This window comes from Candida pseudojiufengensis, assembly GCF_024610245.1.
Source record: "Candida pseudojiufengensis strain CBS 10847 chromosome Unknown scaffold3, whole genome shotgun sequence".
Taxonomy (NCBI): domain Eukaryota; kingdom Fungi; phylum Ascomycota; class Pichiomycetes; order Serinales; family Debaryomycetaceae; genus Lodderomyces; species Lodderomyces pseudojiufengensis.
This window is the reverse complement of record NW_026261523.1, coordinates 178203-203974: the sequence shown is the minus strand read 5'-3', so window position 1 is coordinate 203974 and position 25772 is coordinate 178203. Positions and strand designations below refer to the sequence as shown.

The following is a 25772-nucleotide window of genomic DNA, read 5'->3' as shown; positions in this document are numbered from 1 at the left end:
AATTTTTTAAAAAAGAAAGAAAACAGTCGAAGCGTGGTACAATGTAGTTCGATTCTTGTTTGAAATGTAAGATTAACTGAAGTAGTTTACGAAATTCTTGTGGACCTGCATACAAATTTTCTCCCGCAAGAAAGCTAAAATTCATCTTAAAATTTTGAATTATAGACTATTGTAAGATTTTCACAACCAGAAAAACACAATCCATCATCTAATAAACCGAATCTACATTTCAGTCATTCAAGAAATTGATGGTACGTTATTAACAACCAATTGACTTAATTTTACTAACGAAACCGCGGTTATACTTGGTTTCGACAAATACTAGAACAAAAAAATACGCATTCATACAAAGAATAACTTGGACAAACTTCATTGAATTAAAAACGGAGTGACCTAATCAGGAACAAATTATTCTTTATAAGCAGTGATATCGTGTAAATACTTATAATGAGTGAATTGAATAATGAACAACAATATATAAATCAGGAGCAAAATACAACAAATGATCCAGCATTATCTCCAACGTCTACCTCAAAAGATGGTAAAATTAATGATGAAGATTTAGCAAAAGTCAGAGAAGATATAAATAATATAAATACTGACACAAATTTCAAAATTCCTGAACATTTCCCTACTCCAAGACCAACCACACCAGATAAAATTTATACTATATCTCAAGATACTGATGTAATTGATGTTCCAGAAATTGATAAAATTAATGAATCCTTAGAAAATACTATCAAAGAAAATCAAAATGATGAAAAAGAGCAAGAAAAGCATAACAAAGAATACGGAGATTCATCACAACCTGACAATAAGCTTCTGGGGGAAACGAATGACATTCAGGTGAGACCTGACGACGTTGAAAACGAGCAAAATGCTGAACCTCAAGTAGGTAATGAATTGAGTACAGAATCGAAAGCCGGAAACACGGGTGATGAAAATAAAGAAGGGGATGCAAATTTGGAATACGATGAAGATGAAGAAGTTGAGGAGGATCCAAAGCAAAAGAGTAATGATGATTCTAGTGCTCAAGATGTTACTGATGATCAAGAAATACAAAATAGCAAAGAACATGATCGTACTGGTGAATCAGATAATACAATTGATGATAGCCATCATAATAATCGATTAGTTGGTGTTGCTCAAGGAAGTACTATTCCTCAAGCTAATAGAACTTCTCAAATGAATCAAATTTATGATGATCAACAAAAAGATAAAAAGGAACAGGAAGGTTCCACTAATGGCTCAAATCAAGGTAACTCCAAGAATGATGATAAAGATAAAGATAAAGATGAATTAAATGCAATAACTAAAGATGCAATAACTAAATTTAACGTAGCTAGTGAACAAGTAGCAAGAGGAGATGATGATGTCAATTATTCTAGCGAAGGAGCATTAAATACCAAAGATGTGAGTCAAGAATATTATGAAAATTTTTTGGAAAAACAAGAAGAAATTGAAAATGGAGCAATAAATGATGAAGATGAAGATATTGATGAACATGATGGAAATGGTGATAAAGATGCTGCTCCGATGAAGTCAGTAGGTGCATTAATTGATGGAGAAGAACCTGAAACTCCACCTCATAAACGTGGTTCGAAAGGTGAAGAACAACACGGAGAAGATAAAAATGAAAACGAAAAGGCAAACAGTAGTCTAGGTAGCAAAGATGACAATTCTCAAAATAGCCAAAATAAAAATAAGGACGGTGATGAATCTAATGATGACAAGGAAGAAAAGTTAGATGTGGATATAACAAAACTAAATGGGTCAGATGAAAGAATTGAAATTGATGTAAAACAAACTAACCCAGAAGAAAATAAAGAAAATGACATATCGAACTCTGATGCCAATACAGACGCCATTGGTCGCGATGATGAAAATGATAAAGAAACAACAAATAATAATTCTTCAACTAATGACTCACCCAATCGAGATACCTCATTAATCAACAAACTTCCAATTTATGTAACATATACGGATTCAAAATATCTATTATTTCCCTTGAACTCCCCCTCAACAAAAGAACATAAAGCATTAATATCAAAATCCGATAAAATTGATGAATCACTGTCATTAGACGATTTGTTTGCAGTATTAAGATTAAAATTAAAATTCGAAATAAAAGAAGAAATCAAATTATCAATACCTCAATTCAACAATATTGTGATAACTGAAGATAACGTATATTGTAAAGATTTGTCAATTTCAGATTTTTTTGATGTTTACGATAAATTATGTGATTGTACTGATTCAAATTTTAAGGATAAAATACCTGAATATTTAGAATTTAAATTGAGTACTCAGCCGAGATTTATTACAAATTACAATGATTTAGTTGAACAATCTCATGGGTTTGATCATTTAGAACCACCTACAAAGAAAAGAAAGGTATAAGGTAAAAAGACGTAATAGCTAGCTAATGGTCTAATAATTTTCGGAAGGAAACCTGCTTTAGGGTTAGACTGACGGAGTTTGGAAATGATCCGGATCTACAAATACTTATGCTACTAGATTGAATTTCATTGGAGTTGGAAAGGATTGACGAGTCTACGTTCACGTAACTTGAGAATACTTACAAGAAATAAGTGGGGCCCATTATAACCTCTCTATATAGATTCTTGCTACTCATATGCAATTTCAATGGAATCTTTCATTTTCACTAGTTTGCACTCTAGCGACGTCATATCATACAGCTAAACCCTTTGATTTCAATTTCTCATAAATTTCCATGTCAATATATTTTTGTAAAGTTGGTTCACCAGTTAAATCTTTTCTTCTTCTAGTTTTCATTAAAAAATCACGAGACAATGAATTTATAGGAGCTGGTTTCAAATGTGGTAATTCCGCTTCAAAATCGTAAATGTCGCCAGGCACCAACTCCCAATGGCTGAAAATCATACTAGTTTTGATCTTATTAGCAGAATATAATTTCAAATCTGAATGAAATCCAAAACTATCTATGACAGGAATGAAACCTTGTAATTTATACAATGGTGTTCCCTCTATTCCAATCTGACTTGTTACCCATCCTCTTCTTTCTCCTAAAATTTTCTTAATAACATGAATGGCTTTATAAAAACAAATAAATTCAAATTTATTGATTGGTTCCATCAACTTTGGTTTTGCTGTTAATAAAGCTATAAAGCAAGACCTTCGAACTAATGGTATAATTTGGGCAGGATTAAGATCGGAATCTTCATTGCTGTCAAAATTTATATGCACTAACTTGAACATGGTGTTTCGTATTGGTTCATTAATTAAAGGTCCCTCATTTGTTGCCCATTTGAACCCTCTAATTATTGAGTTCTTGATTAGACTAATTTTTTTCAATTGTTCATTATTTAAAGTCGTTTCATCAAGATCTTCCATCAATATGTCTGGACCAATTAAATCATTCGGTCCGAAGGACCATACTGATCTCGAGCTTTTCAAATCCCATTTATGATTGTGATTCAATATCATTGACATTTCTTTTCTAGATTGTTGCTCATTTACTGTACCCTTTTCAATTTCGTAACTTATATTTGGATCACTCATTGGTTCTGCTACAATTGCAATGTCCAAACTTTTATTATTTGCCGTGATTGGAATATAAGTGAATGAAGTTTCTTGACATGTTTCGGAAAATTTGGTCATGGGATCACTTACTTTGATTTTAAGATTATTATTATTGTAAAACCTTAAGTCGTTCAACACACAATCCATGTAAAATTCACCCGGTGCATAAATATTGTTTTCTCCATTTTCTTCAACCCTGATAACTGATGAGAGGTAGGCTTTTGATATGTTGTTTAAACCTTTGAGTAAGCGCGGTCGATCCATGGGGTTCATTGGTTCAATTGCAACTTTTAGTACTGAAGTAATGTCGTAGTTTGGTAATTTGAAAACTGTATCTTTCAAGTTATTTGGAGATATTATTGTGGCTCCTTTCTTTATGATGGAGTCAATTCCTTCAATCAAAAGAGTTGTGCTTGATCTAATCTCCTCAACTGGTAAATTGTACCTTCCAACAGGTATGTACAAACCTTTAATAATTTCATCTTTGTAAATAAATTGATTTGTTTCATCATTTACATCTTCAATACATACCTTTACAGTATCTCCTACCTTCAACCTACCAGTATAAAGTCTAGTTAAACCCAAAAAGCTTTGACCGTCTGTTGAATCAACTAATTTTGTCACTTTCCCCAACATCGGGGTGTTCTTTTCTAATGGCGTTATATTCGGAGCGGAGATTGACTTTTTTATTGAATCAACAAAACCAGAATCTTTTGCAAAAATTGTACTGAAGACTGTTTTTAATAAAATCTTGATGTCCTTCTTGTACTCTGCTTTTGGTAGTCCAATTCTAAAATTTTCCCATAAAATGGTGGCTAGTTTTTTATGGTCGGACGGCTCTGAAGTTAAGGTGTAAATAGCCGTTTGGTAAATTGCATCTAAAACGAAAGTAACAAACGTTCTTTGATATTTACCTCCTTCTGAATTTGTAACAATCGAGCTAGTTTCATAATTGAAATAAAAATCCCCCCACAATTTTTTAATGAACTCATTCTCTTTCCCTTTTGGCAATCTATGCTTATAAAGTTTCAAAAAGCTCCTCAAGGTGAATGAGATGCCAAAGTTGGATGATGCAAATATAACGTTTTCGTCCAAGGGTGATAATGGTGCAACATGATTGTGTTTGTTGCGGTACTCATTGTTTAAAATGTAATCATTGACGTCGTCTATTACGTTGAAAATTTTTAGATATGAATCTTTTGGAGGTAATTTTAATTCTAGGATCAATCTATCAATCTTATTAATGACAAGAACTAGCGATAGATTCCTTTTTAAAATCTCGTCTAATCTAATTTGATCTCTCAAGGTAAGGCCTTCAAGTACATCAAGAACTAACACAGCACCGTCGCTTAATTCTAATCCTGCAATGGTTTCATCATTGAAATCAATATGACCGGGAGTATCTAAAATATTAAATAAATACGATTGGTTTTCTGAATCATTTAATAGTAGTGTCACATCTTTAGTTCTGATCGTACTTTCCCTTTCAATTTCAATTTTATACGAATCCATATATCTCAATGGTCTCATGAACTTATGATTATTTGATTTTTGATTATTAATAGTGGGATGAGTTTTGTTTATGAATTGATCAATTAAACATGTTTTACCAGTATGTATTCCTCCAACTATTGCAAAGTTCCTTATTCTTTCTGGTTTGTCATGCATGACCTCAACAATTGATTCTACGGTGTAGGTGGTAGGTGGTAGATTTTTTTCATCTATTGTTATTTTCGTTCGTTCTATGGATTCAGGTTTAATAATTGGCTCATCGACTGAGTCTGGTTGAGTTTGTTGTACATAAATTATTTCCGAGTCGTTTGCTGGGATGGAGGACTTCACTATTGCTTGATGGGAGAATTCATTTTCTTCTGGATCAGTTTCTATGGCATCCTTATTGTTTGATGTATATGTCTCACCATTAGTCGTATCTTCCTCTGGCTCTGACCCTTCTCCAATATAGTTTCCGAATTCGTCATATACGTCGTCATCATTCTCCATCACCTTCTTAATTATATTGTTGTAACCTTCCTTTCTGATGTTTGTGTAAAAAAAAAATATTGTTTCAACCGTTTTTTTTCTTACATCGTAATTAGTTGTTGCAGAATCGATGCAAAAAATATCGTACGTACAAAAATTACGCCTACAAATTACTATAGTCAACTGCAAAGAGGAGCGAATTAAATGCTTGATCTATTTATTACTTCTATTTTGAAGGATTTAAAGAAAAAGCATAAGCTATATAATTAGGTATGGGTTATTTTAAAATATAGTCCTTATAATAATTTATGCTTTAATAATAATACAATGTGGTTGAAATAAAACACGAATTAATGATCAGTTCTTGACAAAAATGATCATACGCTGCTTTACTCTTTTTTTCTAAATTTTTATTTTGATTTATGTTTGATTTAATTTTTAATTTTGATTTTAAAGTTAATTATGACAATGTTTGATATTTACGCAATTCAGTCAATAAACTCTGCAACTGTACATCACTCACTTTGTTAGTTAATGAAGGTATTAAACTTTTCGCTTCTTCAGCGTCTTCACATTCTAAGGTGCCTAATTGAGCCATTTCAAAAGGATGTAAATATTCATTACAATGAGCATTGAAATCATTAATTAATTTTTCAACTGTCTCACAACTTGATCTATTTTTGAATCTGCTAAAATTTGTCAAATAATTCAAAGTTTTATGCATAATTTCATTTGAATTCGGTCCTGCTAATTCCATATTTGATAATTCATCCTCTCTGGTATTATTTAGATTGTCATCATCCTCATCGTCTTCGTCGGAGTCGCTGATGTTGTCGTTTGATTGATTTCGTTTATTTGAATTTTTGTTTGGATTTTTATTCTTTTTACGTTCTTTCAAGGCAGCTCTGATTAATAATCTAGCTTCTGATAGATTTAGTGCAATTAATTGTTGTTCCTCTCCAGAATTTGTTATTTGATGCAATTGAAATTCGGGTCCTAGCTTCAATTGTGCTGAGTTTTCTTCATCATCAATGTTTTGTGTAGCTACTTTCCTTCTTCTAACTCCTAATGCACTTGTACTGACATTCATTTAAGAAAAAATTTATTTATTAATGATTTATGAGTTCCAGATGTTGATTGTTAGGTTTGGTTCGAGATTAATGTTTATAATGGTAATCAGATGTATTATAAGCCTATATGATTGATTGACTGACTAGGTGGATATCTACTATTATATCTGCTGGTTGGAATTGTTGTTTGAACTTTAAATTAATAAGTCAAAAAAAATGTAATGATATTTTCCTTCTAGTTATAATGCTTTGGTGCACATATATTCTATTAGACCAGATATGGAAATGTTATATAAACAAATTTGAAATGAATGTATATGATATGATTATTGTCAATATTAATGACAATTATCTTGATTCACGTTATAGTAAGTAATGTTTGAATATATTATGGAGTTTTCATATTTTTATTTTTCATGATTTTTTTGTTCTTCACTATTTAAGTTTGTTAGTAATCACACGACCTTTTGAAACTTCAAACTATATAACTTCATAACCTCGATATTGATAGACTTTATGAAGTTGAAGGTATGAGAGCGATGAAGTTGAGTGTATGAGAGCAACAATGACGATGACAAAATTCTTACATTGAATCGAAATGCTACATATCTATCAAAATTAAAAAAAAAAAATGAGATGATGCTACAACCATGAATTAATCAAGTTGAAATTTCAAGACTTTTGACATCATGAATAAACGGATGCTTTAAAGCTTCTTGGGGTGTTAATCTTTCCAAAGGATTTAAATTCAAAACTTTCGATAAGAAATCAATTAATAAAAGTCTTTCTTGACACTCCTTTTCAATCATTAAATTTGTCATCTTCTTACTTGGTAATTTGTAATTCAAAATTATATCCTTCAACAATTTATGTTTGAAATAATTTTTATTTGGTTGTTCTTTCTTCACATGATGATGACTGTTGTGATGCGATGAACTTGAATTTGAATTATTATTAGATGAATCTCGTTTCGAATCAATAAATTCACAATATTCATCGTATGATTTAATGGTATATTTTGGTTTGTCATCTGGGTTGGCGCTAGTTAGTGGTGGAATTTTTTTGAAAAAATTTGATGCATTTCTACCTACTTCAATCATATGTCTTGGTGGTGGACCTAACATATCAACTATTTTCCATATTTGATTATACTCAGATGTACCCGGAAACATTGGTAAGCCTAAAAAGAACTCACCAACTATACATCCAAAAGACCACATATCAATTGACTCTGTATATGGTAATCCTAGTATGACTTCTGGGGACCTGTAAAATCTTGACTGTATATATGTATAAATAGTCTGTCGTGTAAAACATGCCGAACCAAAATCAATAACTTTTATGTTAGGTTTGTCTGGTTGACATAATAAAATGTTCTCGGGTTTCAAGTCACAATGAATCATTTGGAAATTTTTTAGTTCAACCAAGGCTTCCAATAGTTGTTTTGTCAAAAGTTTCACCAATTTCATATTCAAACCTTGAAATTGATTCTGTTTTATCAATTCATATAAATTCGATGCTAATAATTCAAATACTAGACATAAATGTTCTTTGTGCATGAAGGTGTCTAACAACCTTATAAAATTTTTTCCATCACTATTCTTATTCAAAAATTCTAACAACCTTACTTCAGTCAAAGATTGATTCATATAAGCTGGTTTAGATTTTATGACTTTTACCGCGCAAACTGTTTGATTTGTTAAATTCTGACATTTTACTACTTGTCCAAATGTACCAGATCCCAACAAATCTAATACCATGTACTTCCTACCTTCCTCACTTCCCAAAATATCATTAACGTACAAAATATAATCACTCTCCTCATTATCAAATCCATTGTTGAATTTTGGATCCAGTGGTTTCGTAAGAACTCTTTTTGGATTAGTTGATTTTGAATATTGAAATTTTCTTGGTTGACATATACTATATGATTCCGTTAAATAAACTGATAATGCATTGACTGGTGATATATGTATCGAATTCACGGAACATCTTCTGTATTTCGGTTGTTGATGAATTTTTGGTGTTAAGTCCAATTTATTATAAATTTTTCTTGCTTTCGGAGCTGGCTTTCTAGTCTTCGCGATTTTTTGATTTTGTAATGCTTGTTGGTATTGTTGATACTGTATAATTGAAGGTGATCTACCAGATTTGGCTGGTGCAAAGTATGTCCCTGGTTGTTGCAATTGTTGTTGTTGTTGTTGTTGTTGCAAGTAATGGTTTGGTAAAACTGCTAGTGATGATCTTCTATTACTCATTCCGGGCATTGTGGGTGGCATATTATTTATATATTGTGTAAATCCTGGAGCGATACCTGACTTAGTTATGTCCGACTGATTAGGGTAGCCTTTACCAATCACACCTCCTTGTTGCTGGTTGAGCCCGTATGAATTGTTATGAGGCGGTACATTATTGTCACTATAATATGTACCATCAATAGCTGCGGACATTCTTCTATCTGAACCTCCGAGAGAAACTTCTTGATTTGCAAAATATTGATTAAATGGATTGTCTGCACGAGTAGGAGGATGAACATAAGGTGATAATTGAGGATTATTGTGATTTGATGATGACAGACTTGAATTATTATTCTGATCAATATTAGTCGTGTTTTCATTTTCATAAGTTGTAGGTAATTGATTTGTAAACGATAGTCTTTTATTTAAAAGTGGTGGTTGATGTTGTTGTAATAAAGGAATTGTTTGAGATTTTGTTGGTGATTGCGAATTAGCTGAAGATGGTGAAGTGGTATTTGAATTACTCGGGGGATTCATGGAAAACCACGGATTTCGAAACCCAGGTGTTTGTTGTTGGTTTGATATTTGTTTGTAAGCTTGTTGCTGTTGTAGAAATGTCTGTTCGGGTGTTAGCATATCAGTATTAAGTTGTTGTCCATTTTGTCCTTGTACATGTCCTTGTTGTTGAAGTGGTTGTTGTGGTTGTGGTGGAGGTAGATGCCAATTTCCACCAATTGAATTATGTCGATAATTATAATTATTATAAGCCATGTTGAATTGAATTCGGAAGATTCAAAATCAATGATAAATAGATGAGTGGGTTTGTATTTTTAAATGTAATTATAATTTAGATCAAAAAATAATATTGATAACAATCAGTGAGTTTTAATTTTTATTAAGGAGAGAAATATAATGTAAGACAGATTATCAACAAGAATTGACTAAATGTTTTAATTTACACAAATATGTATGTGGAAAAATTCCTCTAAGTTCCGACAAACAATAGTAGCTCAGTTTTAATAGAATAATCTCGATGGCTGTTATGTTATCAAAAATACCTTTCGAAATAATATATATTTAATAAAGTGGGTTTAAAAGTAATGTTGTGTGTAATTTGATTAACATGATATGCATATACTCAAACCTCAAAATTCAAATAGATAGTGGATTACAAAATTAATGATAAGAGGGGTAAAAAAGTATTCTAAGTGGAATTGTACAACTCCACTGACTACATTGGCCACATCATCATACTTACTCTATATTATTTAAGACTAAATTAGTATTTAGTTAGTTACTGCTTAAATATTTTTAATATCCTTAATAGTTGATCTAAATTCAAATTTGGCATCAAGCTGGACTGATTCAAATTTGTCTAATCTTTTTCTCCATTACCAACTAGCTGGCGATCCTTTTCATCTTCTATATATTAAATATGTGGGAATAGAAAGTTTCGTAGAACTGATGTACTTGAGTGAAATATGCGTTTTCGTTAGTACGCCTTATAAATCATTCTTCTTCGACCGATAACTTTCAGTCTCAACTTTTCAGAGATCAATTGTTTAACAGCAAAATGAATAAATCATTCATCAGTATTCATGAATTCCCATAATCCATTACTATTATACATTACTTAAAATAAAATACAAGTATCTGATATCATACACAACTTAAACGGTATATTCTATTATATGTACAAGCAAACTCCCAACTTTTCACAGAATATTATTGATCTCTGTCCACTTAAGCTGCCAATTTAGCTGGCTCTTCAGGATAAACTGGAGCCATAGTTGGTTGAGCTTGTAATCTTTGCATCATCATACCCACACCTTCAAAAACACCCAACAAACAAGCACAAGTTATAGCTGAATTTCTAGTATGTTTCCATCCACCTCTTATAGCTAATGCACCACCAGTAAAAAAACCAGCAATTACTGCATTCCAAGCATCTTCTCTTTTTCTAACTGCTTTAACAGTACAATCGAATGTAGAAAATAATCCACCCCAAACACCAAAATTACCTCCAACTACTGGTGCTCTTGCTTTTATAGCTGATAAAGCTCCATATGCTCTTTCACCATGAGGTGAATTTCTAAAACCTTTTATACCGTGCCATACACAACCACCAATTACTCCCATTGCAAAAGCACCTCCAAAATCATTCAATATCACTATTGGACATGGATCTCTCGTATGATCTGCTGACATTTTCTATGTGTATATATGTATGTAAATTATTATTTGATTTTAATCGTGTGAAATTAATAATTCAATCTTTGTAAATCTTGTGGCCTTATTTGTCGGTTTTTTAGATTATAAAGTCAAGTCCCCAAAATTAATGTTTTTTAAATGTGTCTAGATGAAATAAAGGGTTTGACGTAAGATGAATTAGATTACGTGAAATTTTGTAACTGTTGTAGATCGTTTACTGTATCTTTTGATGGCTAATTACTATTATGTCATTATTACATTAAATTTTTTTCTGTGTTTCAGTAATTAGTAGACTATTTGAAAAATTTTGATCGTGCGTTTTCTGAAAATTAAACATTTCGTATGCGCTTCATCTTAATCTACAAGTTTGTTTTAGAACCAAAATCTATAAATTACCATTCTATATACTAAAAACCCGTCATTAAATCATTAAATTCGTTAAAATTTGTACTCCGCTAATCATCATTTGTTTTGCTTCTTATTTATCACTTTCTCAGCTCAGCCTTTCTCCACCTCATCAGCGTTGAATAATATTTCTGTCTCACTTTCAGTTGAGATTTCATCATCACCATCACTTGTTTTATCATTAGCACTGTTAGGCAGTGACTGCTTTAAATCTTCAATTACTCTTCTTCCTTGCACGCTGTTTGACATTGAGTTGGAACTACTTTCAATTATAGGTTCATATCCTTTTTTCTTTATCGCTTTTGGCGGAGATAAAACTATTCGGTCATCTATCTCAGTCTCATTTGATTTTGTTTTTCCATCTTCCTCTTCTTCTTCATCTTCTTCATCGTCATCATCATCATCATCATCATCATCAATAACAAAATTGTCCAAATTTTTTCTTCCGGCTGCTTCCAAATTATTCAACTCAAAATAATCAGTATCGATTTGAGGACCAGTGAAGATTTTATCTCCCCAGCTGATATAGCTCAATCCGGCAATTAGTAAAAATACGATTAATACAACACTAGCATAATTCATTTTCCACCAGGTTAAATTTCTTATCACTGGTGGCATACACAATATAAAAATTGATAGTAATATCCAAAATACAGCTACACCATTGACAAACCATCCTAATTTCCTTAATCTAAATGCTGAACCTCTGATCTTTTGTCGCTTGTTTAGCATCAATAGAAAAATTGGTATACCGTTAGCAACAGCTAATGAAACTACCGCTGCTCCCATAAATGCATTAAAAGCAGCTTTTGAAATCAAGGATAAAAAAGATAATACTGCACACACAAACATTGATAAAAATATTGCATTTCTTGGAATTTTGTAGTCTTCAGTCGAATTAATTTCTGTCCATAGGTAAGCCATTGGTAATCCACCATCTCTAGCTAATGCATACGTTGATCTTGACGCTGTGGTTAACGAGCCAATGCTTTGAAAAATTACTGTACCTATCATTAATACGGCCATTAAAAAACTGATCAAATAAGATTCTGTTGATAATTTGAAAATCAAATCAATAGGCATTATGTTTGAATTTTGATCTAATAATAATTCTAATTCTGGTAAAATAGTCAATATCGGTACAATGAATATTATTCCAACTATTGATGCCATTAATATAGAGCTTATGACTCCCTTGGGCATATTTTTTTCAGGATTTTTTACTTCATCTGTGATTGAAAACAACATTCCATATCCTGTCAAAGTAAAAGATGAACTTTGTAAACCAACAATAAAAGCAATTGGATCCGGCCAACCCGATCTGGAATTATCAAATTTAGTCAATATAGTTTTTACAGAATTTGTCTTTTTTGCAAAAAAAATCAATAAAACATCAATAGCCAAAACTGTATAAATTGTCCATAATATACACATTTTGTTAATCTTTTCCAAATGTTTTGAAAACTTGACATTTATCAATCCAACAAATAATAAAATTAAAAAATAAACTCCTAATACAAAAAATCTATCTTCTTTGTATTCGAAATCTTTCAATCCGAATATACTTAGTATGAATTGTGATCCAGAAAACATGATACTCACAGCATAAGTCCAATTTCCAATTAACAATAACCAACCTGTAATCCAAGAACTTATCAATGAATATTTTTCGGGACTTAATAATGCACTAAAATGGTATACACCTCCAGCAGTAGGATATTTTGATATTATTTCACTTAGACTTAATACAACAAATAATGACATGATACAAACAATAATCCATCCATATAGTATAGTTACATTAGCTCCATCCATTAAAGATATCCATAACGTAGAACTTAATCCAAAAGGAACTCCCATTACAGTAAAACCTAGCCCAATTACAGAAGTAACTGTTAATTTTCTTTCTAATTCTTGTTTATATTTAAAATGTTCAATTTCTTCAATTTCATCATCATCTCTATCGGTGAAAATACCTCTTATCCCAGCTACTCTTTCTTCTGTTATTAATGATCCAACATATTTTATAGGTGCAGATTGCTGTAGATCGGTAAAAAAATGTGATGCAGAAAACTGGGTTGGAAGTGTTTCCGTTGGTGAATTTGTTGAAGAGGACGGCGTTGTTTCTGTAGAATCTGATTCAACTGAATCTGGTGAATTCGATTCAACCATCAACTTATTTGATGATTATGTTAAAAAAATTGTAATATTAATGAAGAAATGGTGCCTGCATAATATTATATCTCGATCATGAAAATTATATTTTTAGACTATGTTTCCTATTTGAGTAAGAGAAAATGCGGTTCATTCTCGGAAGTAAGTTATCTATTTGATCAATACATACAAAATATTCAATTCTTAAGTCATGCACATGAGGATCCGAAGTAAACGATTTTAATCATTGGCGTACGTCACCCGAGCAAAATCATTCTCACCTAAAGACTTCTAACATTTGCAATAACTGTCTATCAGATTCAGCTTGAACTATGAGCTTCATTAAGATAATTGTGAAACATAAATTGATATGACAGATCCATATCCGATATGTTGACTTCTCAAAAATCGAAGTCGCTATCATTATCATTACTCTCATCAAGATTCCCATTTTCATCGTTTGTAATTAATACAGGTAAACTAATAGAATCATTACATTTTACATGAATATTTCCCAATTGTTCTAAATTTAAAATCCCTCCTAAAGGTTTAAATTTCTCATCAATTAAATAACTAATAATATCATTTATATTCCTTATTAATTTTTCTAATGACCAATTTGTATATCCAATTTTTAAATTTATAACATCACCAGAATTTGAAGTTGGTATAAATGATGTATTTCCAATTATTGATTCTAGTTGTAATTGAACATATCTTGGATCACATTGATTATCTTTAATTTTACCTTGTCTAGATTTTGGTAATTGAATATTAGGATTTGGTTTATTCATTTGAATCATAAATGGAATTTTTTTATTTTTTAAATAAAATATTGATCCAAGTATATCTGGTAAGAATTTAAAAATTCTAAAATCACATACTATTAAATCATTTTCTTTATATAATTTGATTAAATTTTTGGAATTTTTGGAAAGACTTTTTAATTTTTTCAATGATATGATTTCATTAAATGAATCTTCTGTTGGTGAATCTTTTTGTATCAAAGCTTCTCTATATACATTTGAAGGATCTTTAGTGATTAATAGTATAGACTTATTTTCAACTTTATCTACTTTGTAAGTCAACGGTATGATTCTTGATTTGTAATCCTTTTGTTTTATTAGTTTGATTTTGATATTGATTGTGAGATAAATTGGTGATGATGATGAATTTTCATCTACTTTTTGATGCAGGTTTAAAGCCTTTAGTGACTTTTTGGTTTGTGATAATGCATGAGGACCTAGTATAAAATCGGCTGACATGAACAAAAGGATGTTTTGAGTCTTTGAAGTATGGTGTAAGTTGAAGTTAGAGATGCTCTTAAGATGTTTTTTGTTTTCGAATTTTCAACTCTCAAAAACCACCTAAAACTTAGAACAACATTACTTCGAGATATTTACAAGAAATTTACCAATTCTTATGCTTTATAAATTATATATTAATACAGTATTGAGAATACATGTTTTACTATAGGAATCATCATCATTATCATTAAAAAGATTGTTGTCTAAAACTCTTAGTCTCCTCTCAATGCTCTAATTACCGCTGGTCTTCGCATCATATATTTAGTCCATTTATAAACCTCTGGAAACTCAACTTTCAAATTTATCCCTATTCTATCAACAACATTATTCCAAGGTACAAAAGATAAATCCGCTACTGTTGCTCTATCTCCCACTAGCCATACAGGATAATCAAAATATCTTGATTGTGATAAAGGTGTAGTTCCTGCACTATAAGCAGCTGCATTTTCAACATCCAAATCCATAATTAATGCTTCTCTTCTTTCAGCTAATGCCATTTCAACAACTCCATAAACTCTTCTTACTTCATCTGTATATCTTTCAACTGCACTTGGTACAGGGCATGAATGAAAATATCTAAAATGTAAAGCTTGACCAATCATTGGAGCATGACCACTTGTCTGAAAAAATAACCAAGAATTAATTTGACTTTGTTCTATTAAATTATCACTCCATAATGAACATTCACCATTGTTTTCCTTTATATATTTTGAAACCAAATATAGTATAATTGCTCCCAGTTCCCATATTGAAGTATTTTCATTATAATGATCAATTAATGCAGGTACTCTTGCATTTGGATTTATTGTAACAAATTCTGGAGCTCTTTGTTCGCCATTATTAAAATCTAAAAATATAGTATTAAAAGGCAAATTTAATTCAGATAATATAATTGCAACTTTAAATCCATTAGGAGCAGATCTATGACTAAATAATGTATAACCTTCAGTAGGTTGGTTTTGAAAAAATTGACTTATTCTTGATTGTAATTGTTGTTGTTGTTCTATATTATTTGAATTTGATGAATTCCCAGCTTCATTCTGTAGTTGTTGTTGTAATAGATTTAAATTTACTTCATTTTGTTGTTGATCCGTTAGTGATACTGATTTCAAACCTGCTGATAAATTCGATATAGTATGTGGATTACCCTGCGAATTATTGTTATTACTATTATTATTACTGTGGTTGTTGTGATTATTGTTCATTATGATGGATTTGTAATTTCAGTATGGTGGTAATGAAGATGAAATGTTTATTCTTAATTGGTGGTTAAATGTGATGAAGAATTCACGTATAAATGATGTAATCGAAGGTGGTCGTTAATGGATTATAAGTTTTGATTATGTGATATTGAATGAAATATAATTCTAATTGTCAAATTCGATTAAACCTGGTGATCAACGGATTGAATGTTTAAGAACTAATTTATAAATAGCCAAATTGGTTTATCCAGTATTAGATATTTTTCTTATCAATAATTGTTGTCTTATTACCATCAATTTGAATAATATATTAAGTTTCAAATTAATCAAATTTTTTAATCAAAACTTTTTTTCCTCTACCAAGCTATCTAGCGTTCAACAGCTAAATCAATCAGCACAACTTTGTATACGATAAAGAATGTTGAGAAAGGTACAATTAATTGAATGGGTTACGTATTCACTTTTCGTATTTTGTAATGGTTTTATTTTGATACTAGTAACTACACCGCCAACACCAACAATTAACTATTATTCAGCTGGTAAATCCTTACTTCTCATAATAAATTTGTTGAAACGTTGTGGTTAGTACCGGATAATGAATTCCGTCGAAGTTTTTAACTAGGCTACCACATGCTAAGCTGAAATTTGTATGATTCTTAGCTTGTACAAGAAGTTAAAGGATACATTGGTAAACGCTATTGACCCATCTATCGACCCATCTATCGACCCATCTATCGACCCATCTACAGCTGTTTCGAACGGCCTCAGACTATCTTTTTGTCATAAAATTTTCATGGTTTATTTATTGTAGAAACTTTCTTAACGCTGGAGATAAGAGGAATGTTACTACTTTGTAAAAGTAAACTTGGTGTCGATATAATCATAGATAGAACAGGAAAATATCGCATTCTGTAACAATTCTAAAGGCCAGTTGAGAAACAGATTCAAGTTCAATCTAAATTGAATAAAGATCTTCATTCATTAAATCAATTTAAAGCCATACTAATTTTAAATATTTGTATTCTTTTAATTGATAAGTAAATAAATAAATAAAGATAAATTAAGTAAAAATTTCCGCTTAACTAAATTTTTCAGATATTTTTAAGAATAGATAACTACGTAATAGATATAATAAACAACTCAAAATTAATTTAACATACTTTAAAATAAATTTGTAATTTCGATTTTCAAAGATAATCCAATTGATCCTTCAATATACCCAATTTTCGACAATTGCGAGAAAAAGACCAATTCATATCGAAAAGTTAGACACCAGTTTTCAAAAGTTTTAGTTGAATAAATGTCAGATCAAAATAATGAAATAGAACCACATATTGCAGTATTAGTATTAGATACACCAATTCCAACAATAACTGAAAAATATGGAGATTTTGGAGATAATACAATAGACCTTTTAGAAAAAAATTCACCAGATTCATCAATAACACCACCATATAAATTAAAAAAATATCAATTAAAAAATGATAATAATGAAGAATTAGAAATTGTATATGAAAATTTGAAAAAAGCGATTCAATTAAAATTAATTCATGGATTTATATTAACTGGATCTGGTTGTGATGCATTTGGTGAATATAAATGGTTAATTCGATTTAAATCATTTTTAAAAAATGTTTTAATTAATTTAAATAAACCAATTGTTGGAATATGTTTTGGTCATCAATTAATTGCATTAATTTTAGGTTGTAAAATAGATAGAAATAATGAAGGTTGGGAATTAGGTATAACTACAATAAATATAAATGATGAAATTTATAAAATTAAAAATTCTCCATTTTTAGAATTAAATCAAAATATTCAAATTGATAATAACATGGATTCTGCTAATATTTTATTTGAACATTTAAATTTAGTTGAATTTCATCAAGATATAATATATGGTGGTATACCTCAAGGTTTTATAAATTTTGGATCAACTAGTAAATGTTCAATTCAAGGTATGATAAGTATACCATCTCCACCACCTACTCAAACTACTGCTTCTACTACCGCCATCACTGAAGAAAATAACGAACTAATAAAAAAACCAAATTATAAAATATTAACATTTCAAGGACATCCAGAATTTACAACATCATATGCATTAGATTTATTAAAATATAAATTTGAAAAAGGTTTATTTAATGAATTAACTTATGAAAAAGCAAAATATCATACTTCAAGTTTAAATAATCAAGGTGATTTAATTGGAAAAGTTATTTGTAAATTTTTATATCAAGAAGACTAGTGTTCTGTCTTTCTTTATTATAGAGTAAATATTAGGTAATAAATTAATAATTAATAAGTATTAGAATAAATGAGACGATTGTCTAATAAAGAGTATGTGAGATGATTGTTGAATAAGGACTACGTTAGACGATTGTCGTAATAAATATATATTCTATTAAGTATTTACATGAAATACAATATTTCTGTGTGTTTTCTTTCATTCATTTTTCTTTCATTAATTCGTTCAGTTATTTGTTTATGCATTGAATTTTTTATTTGGTGAAACAATAGTAAATCCATTTAATTTACCACCACTCATACCTAATTTGAACATATTTGATCCATGACCAGTACCACTAACATTACCATGATTCATCAGTGATGATCCATTTGAAAAAGAATTATCTCCACTATCATTTTCATATTGTGAATTAAATGAAGAATTTACTAGTTCTCCTCTATTAGATAATTGAATATTTAAATTTTTCAAATTTTGATTTTTAATTTCTAAATTTTTAATTTTATCATTTAAAATTTTAATTTCTTGAAAATTTTGATTTGATAATTTATTTATAACATCTCTTAATTCATCTCTTTGTTGTTTTAATACTAAAATTTCTTCATTTAATTGAATTGTTTGTGATTTTAATTCTTCATTATCAAATTTTAAAAATTGAAATTTTTCAATTAAATTATTATCTAATGAATTAAAATCATTTTGTTGTTGTTGTTGATGGTGTTGATTATGATTTGGTGGTGCTTGATTTGTATTAAATTCTTGATTTTTTGATTCAACTGAAGATTCTAATTCTCTTATTTTCAAATTTAATTGATTTACTTCATCATTTTTTAAAACAAGTTGATTATAAATTTCAGTTTTTTCATAATTTAATTTTAATGGACTTGGTGTAATACCATTTTCTTGTAATAATGCATGTTGTTCACTTATAAATCTAAGTCTTTTTTCTTTATTTAATTTTTCTTGTAATTCAACAATTTTTTTAGTTTTTTCTAAATTTTCAAATTCAATTGTTTCTGAACTTATTGGTGATGATCTATTATTTCTCAGATTATCATCTTGTTGTTTTAATTTATTTTCTAATGCTAATTCTCTTTTTATGGATGATGCTAATTCTCTTGTGATTAATTCTAACTCATTTAATAATTCATTATTACAATTCATAATATGCATTTGTTCCTTAGTGAATGTAATAGGTTGTGGTTGTTGTGGTTGTTGTTTGGTTTGAAATTTATTATCATTTCCAATAGATCCAATAGTACTTGATGATGGAATTCTTTGGTTTAATGAAGCTCTTCTACTAGATGCAGCAGATGAAATTGGTATATCTTCTTCTACATTACTAATACTTGATCTTTTAGATTTTGATAACCTTTTTAAGAAATTTTTACCTGAAAAAGATGATCTTTTCTCCTTTTTAGTCAGTTGTTGACTAGATATTGATGCAGATGATAAAACTTTTGGTAATCCTGGTTTTGATGTATTTGAACCACTAGTTGAATTACGACTGATAGAATTTGGTTGAATTCTTTCACCACTTGTTAAGGATGTTGTAGTTGGGGTTCTTGATGGATTTGAAGGAATATTATCATGACTAGACGGCATAGGATTGAACTCACCTCTACTTCTGTCAGCTTCTCTCTGTTCTTCACTAACATCTTGAATCGGCTCGGTAATATCTACAGGAATACTGCATGTAGTATCATTTCCATGTTCATCAGTTTCAAATTTATGATTTGGACTTGAATTGATAACCTTGTTACTACCATTTATACCTGACTCCTTGTGTTGAGATATATTTGAAGTTGAAGCGGTTGGTGGAGTTAAATTACCATTATTTTCATTATTTTCATCTGTATAAAATGGATGATCTTGTCTCCTAAATTCACTTTCATCAGTGTCAGAATTATTATCTATTGGTGTAGGCATTGGAGATTGGCTTGCTTCATAAAAAGAAGTTGGAGAATCAGTTTTCATTAATTGAGAATTTGCAAAATTTGAATTACTTGAAATTGAAGGTGATCTAAAATTATTAAAAGCAGTGTTTGCAACAAGATTTTTAAATGAATGACTTTCCAGTATGTTTCTACTTGGTTGTTTATATATTGTGTGCGGTTGTGATTGATCTTTCTCATATGTTTTCACACTATCATTTTCTTGAATTGTTGCATCATCTTCGGTGCTTTCATCTGGGTGATTACTAGTTTGATCTTTTTCTTCTTCCTCAAATGATGCAAGATTTGGAGCATTTGTTTCGGATTTATATGAATTATTAAAATTTGCTTCATACGGACTTACTGGAGGTCTTTTTCTCCTTAATGTAGTTGAACTTTTATCATCAGAATCATTTTCATTTGAACTATCATTAAATAAATTCAATTTTCTCACCCTCATTGAATTGTTTTTCTTTAAAGTTGATTTTCTGGAAATTTGTATTCCTTTGTTATCATCTTCATCAAATTTATAAATTACATCTTCTTCTTCGTTCGATTCTGATAGTTGTTGTGGTTCCTCTTCCTCCATAACATCATTTAATGAGTCAGAAGAATTTTCCTGTAGCGTAGTATATTGAGGTTGTGGTGGAGCAACAAATTGTCTTGAATCATTTTGTGATGACTGATTGTTTGGATAAAGTTGCATATTCTGTTGTTCTTGAAGAGGAGGTAAACTCTGTCGTTGAGGATGCATTTGTCGGGATTGCTGTGGTTGTTGAAATTGTTGTTGATTTGTTTGACTTGACGGATATTGTTGATTAGGAAAATATGATTGATTTTGATGTAGCATTTGATGGTTCGAGTTTTGAGGATTACCTTGATTATAAAGAGGTTGCTGTCTTTGAGTAAATTGAGGGTTTTGAGGATAATTTTGATTTTGAGGTTGGACTGCTTGTTGACGTTGTTGTTGAAATTGATTCATAGTAGCAACTCCACCAAGGGATTTAGTTCTTGGATATGCTTGATTACCCGGTATCATTCCTTGACCTGATCCCATCAAAGACATTGTTCTTGGAGCTCCATTTTGCATTTGATTTTGATTGTAATTGGTTTGATTTGGATTCAAGGGGGGTTGTTGTCTATGTTGAAATTGCGGATTTTGTTGTTGTTGATTATAATTCATATTAACCGGGGCCTGAGGATTTAATGATTGTGTCCTAGGATATCCACCTTGCATTTGCATATTATTTCTTGCATTGTTTCCAACCATTGACTGTGTCCTTGGTTCCAATCCCATGTCTTGTTGTGAAAATTGATATTGTTGTTGATTTGGCATATATTGTTGTGGTGGTAGTGATTGTTGCATCATTGGATTACCCATATTTGTTGCTAAAGAATTAGCTCTTGGATTATTCATACTACTAGCACTATTATTACTACTATTATAAAGCATTGGATTTCCAACTCCAGTAGCTAATGAATTTGCTCTTAAGTTATTATTTCCACCTTGAAACATTGGATTATTACCACCATTTGCTGCTAAAGAATTTGCTCTTGCTCCTGTTAACATGGCCAATTTTTTTTGTTGATTCATTTGTTTTCTATATTGAACATTATTTAATTTTAATGGATCTACATTATTGAAAGATGAAGCACTTCCTAAACTTCCTAAAGTAGGTATTATTGGAGCAGTATCTAAATTTGAACTAGAATTATAAATTCCTTTATTTCTTATATGAGTTATATCATCAAATGACAAATTTGCACCACTTGTTAATTCACCAATATCTGCTCCTGCATCTTCATTAAATTCTGGTATACCTTTATTATTACTTATATTTTGAATTCTACGAAATGCTTCCATATTATTTGATTAATGTGTGAATAGATATATGAATCTTTATAGATGTGATTATAAATGAATTATAGCAATATGAAATCAATTACAATACTTTAAAATGGTATAAACGAGTGAAGTTTGTATGCAAATGAATTAATGATTGGTTAATAACCAAAGTTGAAAATGATGATTGGGATTACAGAATAGAATGGTTTTATCTTTTGATTCAACCTTTTTAGTATTCTAATTGGTCACAATAGTGATATAAGTTCTATTAGTTGAATCCCAAAATTCTATAAATAATTTATCCTTCTTTTTGGAGTGAAATTAGTTAAAATTAAATGTTTTATAATGTAGTCTATTTATTAAATATAATAAATATTAGAATAAAGTTCTTTTTCATTTCATAGAATTTAATTAAACACAAAGATTAATTTAAAAAAAGTGTATGGATATAAATTTATTATTGTAGTTGAGATGTTTCATATTACACATTAAAAATATGTCAAGAAGTGATATTAATAGAATATCTTTCTTATGAATTGGTGAAAATACACATTATTTGCTGGATTGATCTAATTCATCATCCAAAATTCTTAGAAATATCAACAGATGAAGTTCCAGGTGTGACTTATTCTACATTCTTATGATTTCTTGATTGAATGAATTTCATTTGAAATTTTAAATTACTCAAATAAAATTTTGCATCATAATTCACACAAAATCTGTTCGTCGTATACTTATGACATACATACTCTATAGATGTATTAATTAATTTGGAGATTTCAAGATAAGTTTAGTGAAAGAGCAGATTTTCAAATATATTATTGCGGTCACATTTTACATTTTAAAACATCCCCTTACTTTGTTATATTTAGATTTAAATCTCGGTTCGAAAATCGAAACTTGACTGAGCTAAAATCTTAATAGTATCTATTCCCATAATTTTGTAACAAAATTTGCCAACCCCTTCGGGAAACTTGCCTGCTAATGAGACATCAAAGATTGCACGATTCAATACGTATTGAGGCGAACAACGACTCCTCATAATGCACTAATTACTGATAATCAAATTCTTCGGCCGGTACCTTAAAATTTTGTTGATCAATTTTTATCAAAACTTGAAACATTTTGTTATCTCCGAAATCAAGAAAATACAACTTTACGATCCTCTCATCATATATTAAATTATATACGCAAGGAATAGAGTTCCTAGTATGATCTTCATAATTAAAACTAATTCTGATTACACAGAAGACAAGGGGAAGCAAAACCTGTTCTAGCTTCCATATGGGCTATACAACTTAAAAGTAAAGCGGCTGTTTTTTTTCAAAAAATTTCATAGTTAATTTTACACTTCCGATACATATTAACCGTCAACCACTGCTCGTACACGGTTTTTCTAAAGAATCCCATTAATGTTTTCAGGGTAACTAATATAGCATTCAATTGCTTCGCTTGTTAACACAACCTTCTCTTTTAGTATTTACCTCATATTCGTATTAGTTTTTGTTTGGATGTCTTTATTTTCACATTTTGAGCCAGCGCTGTTCTTGTCAATCAAGCAGAGTAGGTCCCAATGCATATTAGCATTATCCAAAAAGTTATGGTTTACCCAAAACATGATATCGGACATACAAAATTTCATTATCAATCCTTGGTATCAATTTTCCCATCATCATCTTCTTCAATAGCAACAACACCCACAATAGGATATCTCATTTTAAAAAATTTAACCCAATCATTTAAAACTTTTAATTCTTTATCACCAAAATCACTATAATCCCAACTCTCAGGAGTTTTACCTTCTTCATTTGGTTTTAATTTTAATGAACTTGTACCTAATAATCTACTTGAATCTTTTCCAACAAATACATTATAACCTTTTCCTGGTTTATAACTATCTGAATTTGATGTAACATCATAAATTAATCTCTTGATTGCAACATAATATTGTGGTTTATCTTTACCATTATATTTCAGGAGTTCAGTTATTGTAAATTTTGGTAGATTTTCAATATCTATTTTATCATTTTGTAAATAAATTTCAGTTGGTTCTAAATTTTTATCTCCAAATGCCATTGTAATCAGATGTTCACTAAAATGAGTTTGGAAATATTACTCAATTGATGAATTGGTTTCAATAGATGTTTTTAAACTGTGGTGTTTTTTTTTTTTTTTTTTATTTGCACTTATCTAGATTGTTTTTTTTTGGATCGAATCTTAGTAAATACATTTAGACGTAATATTATTTGACCGATTTAGATCGGGTCGAGTTCGGGGAAATTTGGTCAAAATTCAGGTCGAGCATCTTAAAATTTACACCAGCGCTACCTGTTTCAAATTTATATCATCAATCACACTGAAAAAAAACTAATTATCAATAGAAAGAATCGTTGCAACAACAGAAGCTCCTACACCAATATTTAAATATCATGATATGGTAAGTACTTTTTAACCGAACAGGTTCTTTGATTATTCATACTAACATTCTTTTTCCTAGACTGATGACTCAGAAAAATACCCTCCAAATATACAACAATTATTTCAACCAAAACCACCATTCAAGTATGTACAACCAATAGATTACCCACCTGAAAAACGATCAACAACTTCCATTACCCCAATATCGAATTTCAAATCACAAATAACAAGTTATATCACCAAGACTCTACCGAAAAAGGAAGCTAAAATCAAAAAACAACCATTGACTAAACATCAACAAAATTTACAAGATGCATTAATCAAAAGACAAAAACAAAAAGAATCATTCGAACGTCAACTCAAAGATTGGAATGATCCAGAATTATTTGCTAAACATGAACAAGAAGTAATGAAAGATCCTTACAAAACTGTATTTATTGCAAGACTAGATTATGATTTAAATGAAATTGACATATCACAATATTTTCAAAAATTTGGAGTTATTGAATCTATAAGTATAATAAAAGATAGAGAAGGGAAATCAAGAGGATATGGTTTTGTGGTATATGAGCGAGATACTGATGCTCAAACATGTGTATCAACATTGAGTAGAAGAGGTGTAAAATTAAAAGAAAGAACTATATTAGTCGATATCGAAAGAAGTAGAGTATGGAGAAATTGGAAACCTAGAAGATTAGGTGGTGGTGAAGGTGGAAGGAATTATCAAAGAGAAGGTAAAGTTGCATCAGTTGCAGCTGGTGGTAGAAGATTACATATTGCAAATAATTCAAGTCATCAAAAAGATCTATTTCAACAACAACAAACTCAACCTCATCATATTCCTCGTGGACCTACTTCACATAATGTCCATAATAACGGGTATTCTCATCATCACTCAAATAATGCCCCACATAATAATTTAGAAGAAGGTAAGGTTTCCATAAAAGACAAATATGCTAGGTATTCATCACCTTCTGAACAACAACCATCATATGCACCTGCTTACCAGCCAGCATCAAACTCAAGATCTATACGTAGTATTAGGCAGCGTGACTAAGCTCTTCAATAGCAGATATAAGTATGTACAAAATTATATTCAGAGAATAAATACGCATGCGCGAACTTAGTACCTATTTTGATAAACTCTTTTCCCTGTTTTTATTTTGAGAATAAACATGCCCTGTAATCAAGAAGCA

General features: G+C 30.1%; 12 protein-coding genes across 12 annotated transcripts; 3 read left to right on the top strand and 9 right to left on the bottom strand. All coding sequences in view use genetic code 12, as the record gives it.

Annotated features, from left to right (window-relative positions):
* Nucleotides 1-447: 447 nt before the first annotated feature.
* Nucleotides 448-2400, top strand: KGF55_000533 (RMR1 family protein; the record flags this gene model as incomplete). The annotated part of the gene is made up of 1 exon (XM_051760361.1): nucleotides 448-2400. One exon carries the CDS (start codon nucleotides 448-450, stop codon nucleotides 2398-2400), a length of 1953 nt encoding a protein of 650 aa, XP_051616478.1.
* Nucleotides 2401-2691: 291 nt separating this feature from the next.
* On the bottom strand, nucleotides 2692-5565 carry SNU114 (U5 snRNP GTPase; the record flags this gene model as incomplete). Its single annotated transcript, XM_051760350.1, has 1 exon — nucleotides 2692-5565. One exon carries the CDS (start codon nucleotides 5563-5565, stop codon nucleotides 2692-2694), a length of 2874 nt encoding a protein of 957 aa, XP_051616477.1.
* Nucleotides 5566-6004: 439 nt separating this feature from the next.
* Nucleotides 6005-6634, bottom strand: RPB4 (DNA-directed RNA polymerase II subunit; the record flags this gene model as incomplete). Its single annotated transcript, XM_051760339.1, has 1 exon — nucleotides 6005-6634. The coding sequence occupies one exon, from the start codon at nucleotides 6632-6634 to the stop codon at nucleotides 6005-6007; it is 630 nt and encodes a 209-aa protein (XP_051616476.1).
* A 639-nt stretch (nucleotides 6635-7273) lies between these two features.
* On the bottom strand, nucleotides 7274-9622 carry YAK1 (serine/threonine protein kinase; the record flags this gene model as incomplete). The annotated part of the gene is made up of 1 exon (XM_051760328.1): nucleotides 7274-9622. One exon carries the CDS (start codon nucleotides 9620-9622, stop codon nucleotides 7274-7276), a length of 2349 nt encoding a protein of 782 aa, XP_051616475.1.
* Nucleotides 9623-10594: 972 nt separating this feature from the next.
* Nucleotides 10595-11059, bottom strand: TIM17 (protein transporter; the record flags this gene model as incomplete). The annotated part of the gene is made up of 1 exon (XM_051760317.1): nucleotides 10595-11059. The coding sequence occupies one exon, from the start codon at nucleotides 11057-11059 to the stop codon at nucleotides 10595-10597; it is 465 nt and encodes a 154-aa protein (XP_051616474.1).
* A 501-nt stretch (nucleotides 11060-11560) lies between these two features.
* Nucleotides 11561-13639, bottom strand: TPO5 (Tpo5p; the record flags this gene model as incomplete). The annotated part of the gene is made up of 1 exon (XM_051760306.1): nucleotides 11561-13639. One exon carries the CDS (start codon nucleotides 13637-13639, stop codon nucleotides 11561-11563), a length of 2079 nt encoding a protein of 692 aa, XP_051616473.1.
* A 383-nt stretch (nucleotides 13640-14022) lies between these two features.
* Nucleotides 14023-14886, bottom strand: KGF55_000527 (uncharacterized protein; the record flags this gene model as incomplete). Its single annotated transcript, XM_051760295.1, has 1 exon — nucleotides 14023-14886. The coding sequence occupies one exon, from the start codon at nucleotides 14884-14886 to the stop codon at nucleotides 14023-14025; it is 864 nt and encodes a 287-aa protein (XP_051616472.1).
* A 254-nt stretch (nucleotides 14887-15140) lies between these two features.
* Nucleotides 15141-16133, bottom strand: URE2 (Ure2p; the record flags this gene model as incomplete). The annotated part of the gene is made up of 1 exon (XM_051760283.1): nucleotides 15141-16133. One exon carries the CDS (start codon nucleotides 16131-16133, stop codon nucleotides 15141-15143), a length of 993 nt encoding a protein of 330 aa, XP_051616471.1.
* Nucleotides 16134-17430: 1297 nt separating this feature from the next.
* On the top strand, nucleotides 17431-18378 carry KGF55_000525 (putative amidotransferase; the record flags this gene model as incomplete). The annotated part of the gene is made up of 1 exon (XM_051760272.1): nucleotides 17431-18378. One exon carries the CDS (start codon nucleotides 17431-17433, stop codon nucleotides 18376-18378), a length of 948 nt encoding a protein of 315 aa, XP_051616470.1.
* Nucleotides 18379-18615: 237 nt separating this feature from the next.
* On the bottom strand, nucleotides 18616-22176 carry KGF55_000524 (uncharacterized protein; the record flags this gene model as incomplete). Its single annotated transcript, XM_051760261.1, has 1 exon — nucleotides 18616-22176. The coding sequence occupies one exon, from the start codon at nucleotides 22174-22176 to the stop codon at nucleotides 18616-18618; it is 3561 nt and encodes a 1186-aa protein (XP_051616469.1).
* Nucleotides 22177-23802: 1626 nt separating this feature from the next.
* KGF55_000523 (uncharacterized protein) lies at nucleotides 23803-24234 on the bottom strand (the record flags this gene model as incomplete). The annotated part of the gene is made up of 1 exon (XM_051760250.1): nucleotides 23803-24234. The coding sequence occupies one exon, from the start codon at nucleotides 24232-24234 to the stop codon at nucleotides 23803-23805; it is 432 nt and encodes a 143-aa protein (XP_051616468.1).
* A 358-nt stretch (nucleotides 24235-24592) lies between these two features.
* KGF55_000522 (U1 snRNP complex subunit) lies at nucleotides 24593-25633 on the top strand (the record flags this gene model as incomplete). Its single annotated transcript, XM_051760239.1, has 2 exons — nucleotides 24593-24595; nucleotides 24656-25633. 2 exons carry the CDS (start codon nucleotides 24593-24595, stop codon nucleotides 25631-25633), a joined length of 981 nt encoding a protein of 326 aa, XP_051616467.1.
* Between the last annotated feature and the right edge of the window lie 139 nt (nucleotides 25634-25772).